At 39.8% G+C, this 16,592-nt stretch overlaps 1 protein-coding gene across 1 annotated transcript in view; it reads left to right on the forward strand.

The window, feature by feature from the left end:
- C15H10orf67 (chromosome 15 C10orf67 homolog) overlaps nt 1–16,592 on the forward strand; it is a 108,714-nt gene that overhangs the window by 58,795 nt on the left and 33,327 nt on the right. The window contains exons 9-10 of the mRNA XM_088843666.1: nt 9,948–10,007; nt 10,665–10,835. Of these exons, the coding sequence (XP_088699792.1) occupies nt 9,948–10,007; nt 10,665–10,835 (231 nt within the window). The remainder of the gene's footprint in view (nt 1–9,947; nt 10,008–10,664; nt 10,836–16,592) is intronic.

Below are 16,592 nucleotides of genomic sequence, written 5' to 3' on the forward strand. Positions count from 1 at the left end.
ACTTTTTATTTCACTTTTATCAACAGCCTAAATGCATGCATAATTATAAACATTTTTAATGACTGTTTTGTAGAAAACAATTTGAATAGTGTTATAATAAATATGCTTACTATGTAGAAGAGTCTTATACAAGAAACAGTATTACAATTTAAAGCAGTGTACAAAATTTTTGTATTTTATTTTGGGGATTAAAAAGCAAATATGAAAGCCCAATATTTTGAAGGATTTGCTATTTTTAGTTACAAATTGCCATAAGCGACAACAAAAAACAGCCCAGCCAGATATTTTGGCATTCTGTGTTTGTCTCATAAGAAAACACTGCCTTTTTATGTTCTTTTAAGAGAACTTTCCAGACGGCTGGTCTTTTATTTTATCAGTTGACTACCCACCCCCACCCCAGGCTCCCCCACCTCACCCCCCACCCAGCTTATGGTGTCTTACTTTGGCTTTCAAACCAATCACCACTACTATGTCTTTGTTACAGTAAACTGACTGTGTTTATTATAATCAGAAATAAAACACAGCTTGACTTGCGTTCTAAATGTGCTTGAAAAGAATATGATACTGTTTAGAAGAGAAAAGGTTGTTCATAGGAAATCAGCGCCACTTCAGATATTGAAACATTCCCTTTTTTACAGCTTGTCACACTTTGTGCCAAGTCATGACTGTTTCCCTAACTGTGTTTTGTTGCTCTCAGCACCATGTGTTTTGGGTGCCTTGTCATAGAAATTAATGCAAAACAATGCTCTGGGATTACAATAAAGCCTTCTATGAAACCAACTTGGGAATGCAGGCAAGGAAAAAAATAATTATGGCTAGCAATCTACAAAAACCATGTGTTAACAAATGTGTTGTTTTGAACTTTTTTTTCTAAAATTTTTATTTTGTTTTGGGGTATAGCCGATTAACAAATAATGCTGTGATAGTTTCAGGTGAACAGCAAAGGGACTCAGCCCTACATATACCTGTATCCATTCTCCCCTGAAATCTCCTCCCATCCAGGCTGCCACATAACACTGAGCAGAGTTCCATGTGCTCTACAGTAGGTGCTTGTTGTTTATCCACTTTCAATATAGAAGTGTGAATTGTTTGCTTTTAAATGCCTGGTATATAAAAATCATCTCCATGAATTGAGTATACTTGGTCAATTTCTGCCTTACCCTCTTCTCCTTCTGTCATTCGCCCCGCCCCAAGTCCCAGTTTCAGAGTTGCTTCTGAAAACAAACAACTAAATGTGTACATTGTCATTAAAATGGAAAGTGTCTTTATGGAATGAGAAGCAAATGTTAAACCGTCAGTCTGTTATCAGTAGTAGAGAAGACACTGAACTACTTCATCAGTGAGTTCATGCCTATGCTAGGAACAGACCCCACGGTTTGTGAATTACTTTGCCTCTTTATTTGAACTGTAAGTGGTAAGCTGGTGCTCTTATATTGCCCATGGGGGAACCAACTGGTTTATTTTGTTGTTTAGAAGTTGAGCACCATGTTTGTTGCCAAGCAGCAAGATCTTGCATTGCAAACCTCATGACAGCACAAGAACCTCCAGCATGTTCAAAACTGGTCTGGAGGGTCATTTTTTTCAGTAGAGGGAGTGCCCTTCTCATGACTGGGTTTCTATGGCATACCTTCGGGCCCAACAAGGTCACTATTTGACACTCCCTCCCCCCAACCAAGGGATTCTGTTATTCACTTGGAGGGAGACTGGCTTTGTGGCATCTGAACTTTGTTGCTACAGTGCTTCCCCCGCCCCGCTCCCCCAGAAATGAAGATTTGCGATGGGGGCCAGATGGAGGAGTGGAAGAAGATAGAGTTGACCAGAGTCACTTTGCAAAAATTAAAAGACTTTCACCCTCCCTCGTCTGTTGCTCTTTTCAATACAGTTTATGTTCTGACCTTTTAAGAGCCTAGTTTCAAAGTCAAGGAGCTTGTAGTAAAAACGCAGGATCGGTAAGTATAGGTAAGCAATAAAGTGTGGATGATGTACCCTTGGATTAGCTTTAGAAGAAGAATATGAAATAGTTTTGAATCTTTCTATGATTCCTGTGCTCTGTGGCTTTTATTTATCCTTGTTTTGTTCCAATAGAGATATAATTGCCATTTAACATAATATTGGTTTCAGGAATACAGCATGATGATTTGATACATGCATATATTGCAAAATCATCAGAACCATAAGTCTAGTTAGTTAATATCCATCATCACATAAACTTACACCATTTTTTCTCTTGTGGTGAGAACTTGATTTATTCTCTTAGCAACTTTCAAATATACAACATAGTATTGTTAACTAGAATCACCCTGCTGTATGTTACATCCCCAGGACTTATTTATCTGGAAGTTTGTACCTTTTGAGCTCCTTTAGTCATTTTGTCCTCCACCTCAGGCAACCACCAATCTGTTCTGAGTTTGACTTTTTTTGTTGTTATTATCTATGTTTTTTAAGGTTCCACATATAAGTGAGATCATTTGTCTTTCTCTCTCTGACTTATTTCACTCAGCAAAATGCCCTCCAGGCCCATCCATAGTGTCTCAAATGGCAAGACTGCTTTCTTTTTATGGCAGCATAATGTTCTGTTATGTAAATATACCTCATCTCCTTTATCCGTTCATCTATTGATAGACTCTTAGGTTGCTTCTGTGTCTTGGCTGTTGTAATTAACAGTGAACATGGACTGCATACATCCTTTTAAGATAGTGTTTTGATTCCTCTGGATGAATATACAGAAGTGGAAATGCTGGATCATATGGTAGTTCTATTTTTAATTTTTTTGAGAAACACCTCTGTATTGTTTCACATAGCAGCTGCACTAATTTTCATTCCACCAACAAGTGCACAAGAGTTCCCTTTTCTCCACATCCTTGCCAACACTTGTTATCTCTTGTCTTTTTGGTGACAACCATTCTAACAAGAGGGAGATGATCTCTCATTGTGGTTTCAATTCATGTTTTCTTGATGATTAGTGATGCTGAGCACCTTTTCATGTATCTGTTGACCATTTGAATATCTTCTTTGGAAAAGCATCTACCCAGATCATCTGCCCATTTTTAAATTAGATTATCTGGGTTTTTGCTATTGAGTTGTATGAGATCATTTTGTATGGTGAATATTAACCCCTTGTTACATATATGATTTTATATATTTTCTCCCATCCCATAGTTTTCCTTTTCATTTTGTTGGTTGGTTCTTTTGCTGTGCAGATTTTTAGTTCAGTGTAGTCCCAAATTGCTTATTTCTTCACTTGTGCTTTAGAAGTCATATTTTAAAAAACACTGTTGCCAAGAGCTATGGCAAGAGCTTTTCCCCTATATTTTCTTCTACTTTTATATTTTCCTGTCTTACATTTAAGTCTTATCCATTCCGGGGTAATTTTGTGAGTCGTATAAGATGGAAGTCTAGTTCTATCCTTTTCTATGTGACTATTCAATTTTCCGAGCACCATTTATTGAAGAGATTGTCTTTTCTCCATGGAATTTCTTGGCTGCCTCATCAAGTGATTAGTTGACCATATTCTTGATTCTGTTCCATTATGTCTCTGTTTTTAATACTACTACCATACTGTTTTGACTCTATAGCTTTATAATGTAGTTTGAAATCAGGAGGTATGATTCCTCTAGATTTACTCTTCTTCCTTAGGATTGCTTTGGTTTGGGGGGGACTTTGTGGCTCCATATAAATTTTGTGATTGTTTTTTATACTTCTGTAAAAAGTACTGTTGAAATCTTAATAGAGATTATATTGAATATGTAGATGGCTTTGAGTAGTGTGGACATTTTAACAACATTAATTCTTGCAGTCCATGAACATGAAGTTTTTTTCCCTTTACTTGTATGCTCTTTGATTTCTTTCATCAACGTCTTGTAGCTTTCACTCCCTTGGTTACATTTATTCCTAAATATTTTACTGCCTTCGGTGATATTATAAATGAGATGCCTTTCTTTTTACTCTCACAGATAATTCGTTATTCATGTATAGAAATGCTACTGATTTTTATATGCAGATTTTGTATATTGAACTTTCATTTATCCTGAAGCTAACAAAAAGAAGGTCCCTATCAGAAAACAACCATAACTGAACTCTTACCCTTAACTAATTTTCCATCTGTTTCATCTCAGTGCACCTTATTTCTAGGAAACAATCCAGACTTCAGATAGAAAGGAATTATGATGTCAGGGCACAGTACTGACTTATCTCTGCAGTGGCCTTGATCTCATACTGGGTTCCTTGTTGCCCAAGTTCCCTCTGAGACATACTTCAAATCTGTATGTTACATGTAACATGCCAGCGTTTGGCCATTTAGCTAGAAAAGTCATATTTTGGTAACCCAATCATTTACTCTTATAAAATACATGTCTGATTTTCTGTGCCTAGGAGCCATAACACATTTCCAATGGAAATAGATGAGTCCTTGGCCCAAGGGGAGAATCTTTAGTGGTTATCCTATGTCTCACCATGGTATGTTGACTATGGGGTCAGATAACTTGTCTCTTTAATTCCGGGGTCTTTCGATCAAGATAAACTTACTCAAGGAGCTTCATCAGTACTTGAACCTAATTTGTGTAATGAGATTTTGACCTCAAGTAGATGCTCTCAGAGAATGAGATTTTTTGAGGCCTTGAATGGGGATGAACGTATTTTGCATATGGTAAAAATGGAAAATGTTGGAGACAGAGGGCAAATATATATATATATAAAGCATTTGAGAAAGTCTAATATACATTTATGATTAAAGCTCTCAGCAAACTTGGAATAGAAGGAAACCTTCTAAAGTTGATCATGAATACCTGTGAAACATAACTGTTAGTATATTTCATAGTGAAAGACAATGTTTTAAGTCTAAAGTGAAAAATGAGACAAGACTCTGTTCTTATAACTTCCATTAGACATTGTTATTTAGGTCCTAGCTAGTACAATATTCAAGAAAAAGAAATGGCATACAGATTAGAAAGGAAAAAGTACAACTGTTTTTATTCCCCAGATAATGGCAATAATTTATATAGGAAGTCCCTCAGCTGGTAAAGAATCTGCCTGCAATGCAGGAGACCTGGGTTTGATCCCTGAGTTGGGAAGATCCCCTGGAGAAGGGAAAGGCTACCCACTCCAGTATTCTGGCCTGGAGAATTCCATGGACTGTATAGTCCATGGAATTGCAAAGAGCTGGACACGACTGAGCAACTTTCACTTTCAAGGAATCTACAAAAACCTACTAAAATTATAAAGTGAATTTAGCAAGAATGCAAAGATCAAAATAATGTGTTTCTATATACTAGCAATGAACAATCAAAAACTGAAACTTTAAAAAACTCTATTTACAATAGCATAAAAGTATGAAATAGTTATGGATAAATTTGATTAATTATTAACAAAACCATATGAAACACTGAAGTCAAAGACTTAAATAGATGGAGAAACATACCATGTTCATGATTCAGAAGATCCATGTTGTTTAACTGTTGTCTCTGAATTGGTTTGTATATACAAGCCTAATCAAAATCCTAATAGGCCTTTTTTTTTTTTAAACAAACAATCTTCTGTAAAATATATATGGAAATTCACAGACCTTGGTTAGCTAAAACAATTTTGAAAAAGAGCACAGCTAGAGAAAGAACTCCTGTAACCTGATTTTAAGACTTACTGTAAAGACACACTAGTCAAGATAACATACTACTAGTATATGAATAAACATATAGATTGATGGAATAGAATAGAAAGCCAGGAAATAGACTCTTTGGGTCCTATATGATGAACTGATATCTAACAAAAGTACCAAGACAATTCAAGCAGGAAAGGATAATCTTCTCAACAAGTGATGCCGGTATAATTGGATAGTTCTAGGCAAAAAATGAACCTTAATGCTTACCTCACACCTCATATAAAAATTTACTTGAGATGATTCATGAGTATAAATGTAATAGTTAAAGCCACAAATTAATAGAACAAGGCCAAGGTATCTTCAGTTCAGTTCAGTTCAGTCGCTTAGTCGTGTCCGACTCTTTTGCGACCCCATGAACCACAGCACGCCAGGCCTCCCTGTCCATCACCAACTCCCGAAGTTCACTCAAACTCATGTCCACAGAGTTGGTGATGCCATCCAGCCATCTCATTCTCTGCCGTCCCCATCTCCTCCTACCCCCAATCCCTCCCAGCAGCAGACTCTTTTCCAGTGAGTCAACTCGTCGCATGAGGTGGCCAAAGTATTGGAGTTTCAGCTTTAGCATCAGTCCTTCCAATGAACACCCAGGATTGATCTCCTTTAGAATGGACTGGTTGGATCTCCTTGCAGTCCAAGGGACTCTCAAGAGTCTTCTCCAGCACCACAGTTCAAAAGCATCAATTCTTCGGCTATCAGCTTTCTTCACAGTCCAACTCTCACATCCATACATGACCACGGGAAAAACCATAGCCTTGACTAGACGGACCTTGGTTGGCAAAGTAATGTCTCTGCTTTTTAATATGCTATCTAGGTTGGTCATAACTTTCCTTCCAAGGAGTAAGCGTCTTTTAATTTCATGGCTGCAATCAGCGTCCGAAGTGATTTTGGAGCCCCCAAAAATAAAGTCTGACACTGTTTCCACTGTTTTCCCATCTGTTTCCCATGAAGTGATGGGACCAGATGCCATGATCTTCGTTTTCTGAATGATGAGCTTCAAGCCAACCTTTTCACTCTCCTCTTTCACTTTCATCAAGAGGCTTTTGAGTTCCTCTTCATTTTCTGCCATAAGGCTGGTGTCATCTGCATATCTGAGGTTATTGATATTTCTCCCAGCAATCTTGATTCCAGCTTGTGCTTCTTCCAGCCCAGCATTCCTCATGATGTACTCTGCATATAAGTTAAATAAACAGGGTGACAATATACAACCTTGACGTACTCCTTTTCCTATTTGGAACCAGTCTGTTGTTCCATGTCCATTTCTAACTATTGCTTCCTGACCTGCATATAGGTTTCTCAAGAGGCAGGTCAGGTGGTCTGGTATTCCCATCTCTTTCAGAATTTTCCACAGTTTATTGTGATCCACACAGTCAAAAGCTTTGGCATAGTCAATGAAGCAGAAATAGATGTTTTTCTGGAACTCTCTTGCTTTCTCCATAATCCAGCGGATGTTGGCAATTTGATCTCTGGTGCCTCTGCCTTTTCTAAAACCTGCTTGAACATCTGGAAGTTCACGATTCACATATTGCTGAAGCCTGGCTTGGAGAATTTTGAGCATGACTTTACTAGCCTGTGAGATGAGTGCAATTGTGCGGTAGTTTGAGCATTCTTTGGCATTCCCTTTCTTTGGGATTGGAATGAAGACTGACCTTTTCCAGTCCTGTGGCCATTGCTGAGTTGCAACTTAGTGATATCAAATTTGGCAGAGATTTCTTTAAATAGTGTAAGCTACATTTTATCAAAATTAAAAACTTTTCCTCTTCCAAATATTGAAAGAAAACAGAAAAGGTGAGCTACAGAGTTGGATTATCTTAGCAATAGCTTTCGCCAAACGGATCTCTATATGCAATAAAATTCCAACCAAAATTACTATAAGATTTTTCATGGAATTGACAGGCCTATTTTAAAATTAGTATGGAAGGGACTTCCCTGATGGTCCAGTGATTAAGAATTCACTTGCCAACGCAGGGGACATAGGTTCAGTCTCTGGTCCAGGAAGATCCCACGTGCCATGTAGCAACTAAGCCCATGCACCACAACTCTAGAGCTCAGGAGCTACAACTGCTGAAGCCTGCGCACCTAGAGCCAGAACTCTGCAACAAGAGAAGCCACCACAAGAGAAACCCACGCACTGCAGCTAGCTCCTGCTTGCCTCAACTAGAGAAAGCCCTCAAGCAGCAATGAAGACCTAGCATAGCCAAAAATAAATAAATAAAATTTTTAAAAATGAAATTAATATGGAAGAACAAGGGTCAAGAATAGCTAAGAAACAAGGTGATATAAGGACATGATGGAGTAGGGAGAGACTTCTGTGAGTTATTAATATAAATTTAAGGTAATTAAGACATCATGGTCCTGGGACACGCACAGAGCTTTGGGAGGAAATTGAGAACCCAGTAGTAGAACCAGACATATGTAAATACTCAGTGTCTGTCAGTACCACAGATCAATGCAAACAGGGTTGAATTTTCACTAAAGATGCTTGACAATTGATTAAACAATTGCCTAAAATGAAACTGGCTCCCTGCCTCATACCATGCATATCCATTTTGTATGAATTAAAGATTCACATATAAAGGGAGATTTTAATTTTAGGGGATAATCGTATAAGCTCAAAGTAGAAATTATTACCTAAACAAGACACAAAATAAACACGGTGTAAATGGAAAATTAAAAGTTCCAGAGACTTCCCTGGTGGTCCAGTGGCTAGGACTCCATACTTCCAATGTAGGGACCCGAGTTCAGTCCCTGGTCAGGGAACTAGACCCAACATGCCACAACTAAAGATCTCACGTGCCCCTATTAAGACCTGGTACAGCCAAATAAATTGATTAATTAAAAAAATTCAACCCCATGAAAATTACGGGCCCCTTTTCATCAGAACATGTCTCAAAGAAAATTTAAAGATCTAGCCACAAATTTGCAAAAATATTCACACCATTTATGTATTCACAAAGCTGTTTTCAAGAATATGTGAGTAACTCCTTCAAATCAATAAAGAAAAGACCACCCAATAGAAATCTGGGCTGAAGTTTTTAACAGGCCCTTCACCAAAGAAGAAACCCAGTGACCAATGAACATTGACTGAAAATGTGCTTGGTTTCATGAATAATATAACAGTACCAAATGTTGTTAAGTATGTAAAGAATTCTCATAAACTGCTGGGGAATATGTATGTTGTTACAGAAACTTTGGAAAACAAATTTGGGTTATCTGCTGAAGCTGATCATTCTCTTAAAATATGCCCCAAAGTTCTGTTCCTAGGCATATAACATCACCAAGGAGATCCTAGCGCATGTGCCTAGAGGAACACATTCAAGAATATTTAAAACCATATTATATATAAAAGAAGAAACCTGGGATTTCCCAAATGTTCATTGACAGGGAATGGATAAATACATTATGCTGTACTCGTACTCTTGAATAGTATACAGCAGCGAATATGAGTGAACTGCTTCCAGTATCAGCATGGGTTAATCTCAGAAACTATGAAGTGAACACATTAAGGGAGAACACATAAATTATGATTTTTAAAAAAAGTTTAAAAGTAAGCAAAACTAAATTTGTATATTGTTTAAGGATACCAATGGGATGAAGTGGTAAGTCTATAAAACTGACAAAAAATTAATCAAGAAAATAAAAGGGAATTCTAAGCACGAAATTCAGAATAGTGCTTTTCTGGTTTGGAGTTAGTTATAGGATTGTGACAATTACACAGGGAGCTTTAATACTATGGCTATTGTTCTCTTTCTCAAGTCAGATGGTCATATTAATTTTACTTCTAACTTATATTTGCACTGCATACATTTTTGGTATATATAATTTTTTTTTTAATTAAAGCATTTTAGAAACTAATTTTCTGCTAGAACCTAAATGCTTGAAGGCAAGGTTTGTGTGTATGCTAAGTCACTTCATTTGTGTCTGACTCTTTGAGAATCCCCTGGACTGTAGCCAGCAAGCCTCCTCTGTATTATTTATTCTAAGAGCCTAATACAGTGTGGCTGAATAGCAACACAGTGCAGTGCGTGGTACACAATAGTGTAAATAAAAACACATAAGCAAACAATTGCGTGTTTTCCTATAAGCTCTATTACAAAGTATTTTTTCTTCTGGGAGCGAATTTATTTTCTCTCCTAATTTATTTACATTCAATATTGTGACTTATATTCCCATAACAGTTTGGGCAGTGAAATGGTTTAAAATGCTACTCTTTCATTGCTAAAGGAAGGTTTCCCGCAAACTCTCTTTTTTCATCTTTGCCAATGATAACAAATGACACGGGTCTTTAATTTCACAGGTTAATAAGCAGAAAGAGGAACTTGAAATGAGAAGAAAGTATGACGCCATAGTTGCCAAGGTTGGTATTTAAGTTCTTTATTTCTTTTCTTTTATTCTGTTCATCTCATATTTGGGCATCTGAGTTGAAGAACCTGTACACACCATCCAGAGGCTTTTCACTTTCTTGCATCTGAGTTTGAAGGAGAAAATGCTTAAAAGTGAGGCGAGGCATGTAAGCGGGAGACGAGGGCCTGGGGGTTAGCGCAGTGAGGGCAGAGTGAGAGCAGGAGGCATCACTGGTGTCCCGACCCCCAGGCTCAGTGCCCTGGCCCACGGCTTCTACCTGCCAGCCCTGCCCCCACTGCCTTCTGAGGAATATGAAACACTCCTCAATCTACCACCTCATCCCACCCCACAAAGATCCCACCTTCCCAGGAACTTTCAGAAATCAACGATCTGTTGGTATGTTTGTCTCAGTACTTGAGCATCAGTGGGAGGGATGGAAAAACAGGCCCCACCCACAGACTAAATCAGGCAGGGTTTGGGCCTGGGGGATAAAGGATGGTGGAACTGGGAGCAAGAATAGATCTAGGGCCCTTGGGACTGAAGACTTCCACCCTGTGGTTCTAGCTCAAGAGAGGAGGGCAAGGGAGCAAAAGAGAGGGAGGTGAATCTGAACACGAATAATGAGAATAACATTATGGTTAATAACAGAATGGTTCTTCTTCTGTGCCAGAGCCCCAGAAGCACCAAGGGGAAAGAGACCCCTTCATCCCAGTGGCCCTCACAGCCCAAGAGTGCAGCTGTAAGTTCTCTGAGGCCACGTTCTTCCTCCATCGGATCATCGCCTTCTAAGATCAAGAGGGTCAAGAGTCCAAAGAAGACTTTAAAGGAGGAGCCACCCACGGTGAGACTGGTTCACAACCCGAGACACCCTCACCTGCAGAGGGCGCTGTTAGCACCGCTGCAATCTCAGCGTTGCTCCTCTGGTCCAGCAGCAAGGCCAGTGTCTCAAACACTAGATTCTCCTTGCCCCCTCTGTGGGCATCTGGACAGGAGGCTCTGGCAGCTCTTTCCACGCCAGCGTGTCCTCATCAGGCCCCTTACCTTACCCAGGAGGATGCCACTTCTGTGCTTAGCTTGGTGGTTTATTTGGCTTGGTCACCAAGCCTTCCTGGATCTCCGTTAAATTAGTAAGATAGAGAAGCCACCTTCCAAGCACTTTCAAGGTGTAAAATCTCTAACTCATGACTGCCCAGTATCTATCAGAGGCTTGCAGGATCTTAGTTTCCTGACCAGGTATTGAACCCGTGTCCTCAGCAGCAAAAGTGCAGAATCCTTACCACTGGACTGCCAGGGTAGTCCTAGTTGTGGGAATAGTTGCATTTCTCTGAGCAATTGATCTATCCTGTGGGCACTGTGAATTGTGCAACCGGTCATAACTCCTTTTTCACACCATTTGGAAGCTTAGCTGCTGATTGGTGACACATACTTGCAAGGTACAGCATTTCCTGGAGAGAGTCCATCCACTAGCACATTTTGGTTTCCCAGACTCTTGTTGCTATGTGTCCCCACATTCTTCCTCCTTCTCTCACAGAGGACAGAGTCTACCGCTCCAACACTCGGGGCAGGAGGACAGAGTAGAATCTTGGTCACTGTGTTATTCTGACTCCAGACAGGGCAGGAAAAGGCATCAACCTCTCTGCATCACTCACCAGGCAGGAGGCTCACCACTTGAGCCCAGCAGAGGGGAAGGAGTGCAGTGGAGCAGAGGTGGAGGGAGGCCAGGTGTGATGCTTAGTGGGGAGTCACTCCACTTGGATGGAAAGCCCAGAAGCTGAAAAAAAAACATTCTCCTCTGCAAGCACTTCCACTCTGCAGAGAGTTAGAAAGTATCAACAACCGGAAACCAATGTAATTTCAATGAGGAGAATGACACTTGGAGAATATGGCGCATGCCTGACCAGTGACTAGGTTCCAGAAGTAAGATTTTTTGGAATCCAGGTCTGGGAAGTATTTTGGGCAGTGGGGGTTGTGGGAGGCAGGACAGGGAGAAGCCCACACACACAAGAAAAAAACAAAGGCAAAAAGCAAGTGCTGGGCTTGAGTTTGCAGTGATGCCTGCTAACCTGGGTGGGGGGCCCAGCCTTACTGGGTGAGGGGCTCTAGTTCAAGCCTGAGACTTAGGGAGCCTGTGGCCACGGTGGCATCCTGTTCCAGAAACCTCTGAGCTGCCATGAAATCGGGGTGCGTGCCAGGGGTCTGTGTTCTGAGGCTCTGAGTTGATGGTGGGAGAATTGCAGAGTGGGGTCAGAAACCCAGACAGAGCAGCCTGGTCCCTGCAGCAAGCCCAGGGCTCTAACTCAATCCTAGCATTGCAGACTAGACACTCCATTGTCCCCAATTTACAGATCAAAACTGAGCTTCCAAAGTCCCAGCTACAAGGGGCAAAAATACTTCCCGTTCTCCCCCAGGGAAAATGTATCATGAAGGGGAGACAAAAAAAATACACCATAATGAGGAGAAAGGATATCTGAGAAAGTGTCATGAGGATTTTCTCTTAAGTGTCCCAGGCTTTCCTTCTGACTGTAATGATTGTTATCTAGATGTTTCTGAAGCTTAACAGTACATTTTGTCAGCTGCAGAGACTCAGAAGTTAATGTGTAACAGTAAGTAGAAATTGGACTGGGGGAGGAGAGAGATGATGTAAGCTGGACTTAACATTTTCATAGGAACTGACTTGATTTTAATGTGAAATATAATTTTCTAGCACACTGTTATTACTTTCATATACACTTTTGTTAATGATAATCCTATTATAGTGAGTGTTCCCTTCCATCACCTCCCCATGCAGTATGTTCTTCATTGTAGATGAATTCTCCATATATGTACTCTGGTTATCATTTTCCTGTTTCTCAGAACTCTTGAATATTTTGTCAATACCGAGGTAGTTGGACTTCTTAAAAAGTGTCTCTAAAGGGTTTTATCATCTTGACCATGTGTGGATGACCAAACAGAGGGCTTGCTGCAGGAACATGTTACATCAGTCATTTACCTTATCTAATTAATCATACTTATTTTTTGAAATCTGTGTCATTCTGTGGGAACAGCACACATGCTTTACCCAGCGGCGCGCACGGCGATAAACGGAGTATTTAGCCAGTCTGAAGAGTGTGATAGGAACATTGCTGTCTGATTTCCATTTATGAAAGATTTCACAACGTGAAATTTGTGTTTGGACAGCGCTTTTGTGTAAAGTTTATTTTTTGATAGGTGTAAAACATTTCAAATACTGAGGTTTCACAGAACAAGGTTAAAACTGGGTTCCTAGCTTCCCCCACCCCACACCCCCATCCCTGCTCCAGGGTAATTAGTGAATTAAGGCTGCACCCAGTAAATGCTTCTCTGGAAGACTTCTGAGCTTCCACGGGGTCACCTGTCTGTGCTGATGGAACATATGGCATGTGCTTAGATCTTCAGAAAGCATCAGGACCTTCCCGTGTGGGAAGTGGGACAGGGGACAGTCAGTCATGTTCCCATCTGTAAACTTCACTCGATACAAAGCAATTTGGGCAGCATAAAAAAACTTTCGTAAAAACTCTGGAACACTATTCTTTAAACAATTCAAGAACTGCAAGGTGAAGTACTTTTCAATAGTTTTATAAGTATGACCATAGTCATCCTGCAAGCTAGTAATTTTTTAAAATTATTATGGGATATGGAATTATTATGGGTATAGAGTATTATAGCTAAGGTGGATGAAAAGAAGATCTTTCCCTATTCCTCTCCTATACATTCCTTTTACTGGATTGAATAGCACGTGAAGTGGAAAATAAACTCCATCAGAGAAGAAAATCATATAATCTGTTCATTGTTTCATTATTTTGTTATTTTTTTCCCTCTGGGCTTGGCTTGATAAAGCAGGCAGTTCGTAGTTCTGCAGAGCTATGTGAAAAAGCCAGCATTTTGCTCCTTGTTGATCTGTACCCCAATGCCTCCGCAAGGTGGTGGAGTAATACAGAGCTGGGACTGTTCTGGACACATGTACAGTCTTCAGAGGCTGTCAGAGGGAATTTACTGTATTTTGATAGATTGCATGCTAAGTTGCTTTAGTCGTGTTTAACTCTTTGCAATCCTGTAGCCCACGGGACTGTAGCCCACAAGACTCCTCTGTCCATGGGATTCTCCAGGCAAGAATGCAGTGGGTTGCCATGCCCTCCTCCAGAGAATCTTCCCAACCCAGGGACTGAACCAGTGTCTCTTATGTCTCCTGCATAAGACAGCTTCTTTACCACTGGAGCCACCTGGGAAGCCCACTGATTATGTTGACACAACAAAATTTTTCCTAATCATACTGAATCTTTGTTTCCTAGTAGGAATAACTCTTTTATTTTTTTGGCCATGCCAAGAGGCTTGCAGGATCTTAATTCCCCCACCAGGGACTGAACCTGGGGGTGATGGCAGTGAAAGCGCCGAGTCCTGACCACTGGACCACCAGGGAAGTCCCAAATAGAAATAACTTTAAAATGTAGAGATAACTGAAATCATACACTACAATTACTTGTTTTTATTTTAAAATCAAATTTGTCATTTGCCACTAAAATGATTGCATCTTTAGATTCGGCTGTCAGAGACCAAAATGGAAAAACTGGAGAAATATCATATTTAAAATTCAGCCGAAAGGTGGCTTTGGCTTTTGTATTATATTATTCTAAATAGCTTGATGATAAATAAGTACTTACAGTATATTTGGAACTGAAAATATTTTGGTGAAAATAACCTCCAACATTTCTTGCACGAATGAAAAATTTTTTTGTTAGAAAATCACTTGAAAGGTTTTATGCTTTGCTTCTTGTTTATTTTCATTGGGGAACAATGATAACATTTTACTTGTAAAATTTACTATGTCTTAGGGTTATTTAATTTAAAGCCCTAAGATATTGCTATGGAAACCAGGGGGAAAAAGAGATTTGTGTCAATTTCTATTCTTCTGTGACACTCTGAAGCATGGGGCAGACACAAGGTCCTGACATGTATTAATAATATTAACTATTAATAATATTAATTAATAATATCACCTGGTAGTAACAGGAAATGTCACTCAGGAGCTCCCAGGGCAGTCTTCTGACTCCTCACTGCATCGTGTTGCTTTATTCCATTTTCCTGGGTTTTAGCTGTGGGTTTCTCGTTAGTTCTCCCTGGAAATCGGGGCCAGTCTCGAACACCGGATCATTTGATCAGAGTCCAGACACTGTTCAGACTTGGGTCTCACCCCCTGAACATTTGACATGCTGTCACTCATCTAACTGCCATTATTCCATCCTCCAGTTCTGCTGTGAATTCAATCACAGACAGACGTCCTAGAACAGCTTCAGTACCAACACTCCCCAGCATCAACCTGAGGTCGCTACCCCTACCCCGGACGCTAGCATTGGACTGTTGGCCATCCTCTTTGGAGCCAGTTCTTCCACCTTGTCAGTTTCTGCAGCCCTGACCTCTGCAGTCCTAGGTCCCAGGTTTCTCCTCAAATCCTAGGGTTTCGTTTTTATAAATTACAGCATACGTCAATTTCCTTTTCTTTAAGAATGAATTTTCATGGACTTTTCTTCAAGGAATGCCTCAGTATAGTCTAAAGGAAGGCTACTGGTTTCCCCTGATTCACCTGTTACATATGACTGCTAATTTGCATTTCCAATCAGCGTTAGGTAACTAAGGATAGCCCACTGAATTGATTCTATATCAGCCAAATCCGAAGAGTTCTTTCATTTTGTTAACCTATGCAACCTTATTAGGGAATCAGGGTACACTGATCTTTAGGCTTTTTGAAAATTTTGAAAATACCCTGAAGATCTCCTTCACCAATTTCTATGTGGGAAATATTGCTCTGTTCTATCCAGAATAGAACAAGGAGTTATTGTAACCAGGGCCCTGAAGTGTTATGGAGTCCAGTTAATCCAGTGGCTGAAAGCATTATGGTGAATTCATATTGGACTTCACGCCACCAGAACTGATAGACATGAGCCTGAACAACCTAGGGAGTAATTCTGGTGATCTGTCTCTCTAGCTGAAAATATACAAATGAATTCTGATTAAGATACACAACATTTTTGTCTGGGATTCCGGCTTTTACTGCTGATGCCTAGGTTCAATCCCTCATCGGGGAACTGAGATCCCACCAGTCACACGGCTGTTCAGTGCCACTGAGTATAGAATATATAGGTAATCAATTACATACAGTATTTCACTCCACAGAAGTAAGTTTCGTTAAGCAATTTCTGTCAATTTGCTCATAGTTTCTTAATATTTTGTTTCTATTCAGAGGCTGCTCCTCCTCTCTTCCTATGCTTGCGTCATTCTCCATCCCATGCCCTTCCTGCCCCACTGCACTACCCACCACACACTGGCACGTTACTAGTGTTCAAAAATAGCAGTTTGCTTAGAAGATAGTTAGAAAAAAATGATAATATAAAAGTCAAGATTAATGAAATTTTAGAGATAGAAGATCATCTTTCTTCCTGAGTTAGAAACATCGTTTTGATGATAATATATTTGATGGTTTAAAGGAGAGATTCAAGGAGGTATTAAATCCAGAATGAATGGCCAAGGTTAAGAAGAGGGATGTCTGTGGAAATTGGGAGAAATTAAAGAATGTAATGATTCTTTG

Source organism: Moschus berezovskii, chromosome 15 (assembly GCF_049115385.1).
Source record: "Moschus berezovskii isolate FMDL1 chromosome 15, NW_MosBer_1.0, whole genome shotgun sequence".
NCBI classification, from domain to species: domain Eukaryota; kingdom Metazoa; phylum Chordata; class Mammalia; order Artiodactyla; family Moschidae; genus Moschus; species Moschus berezovskii.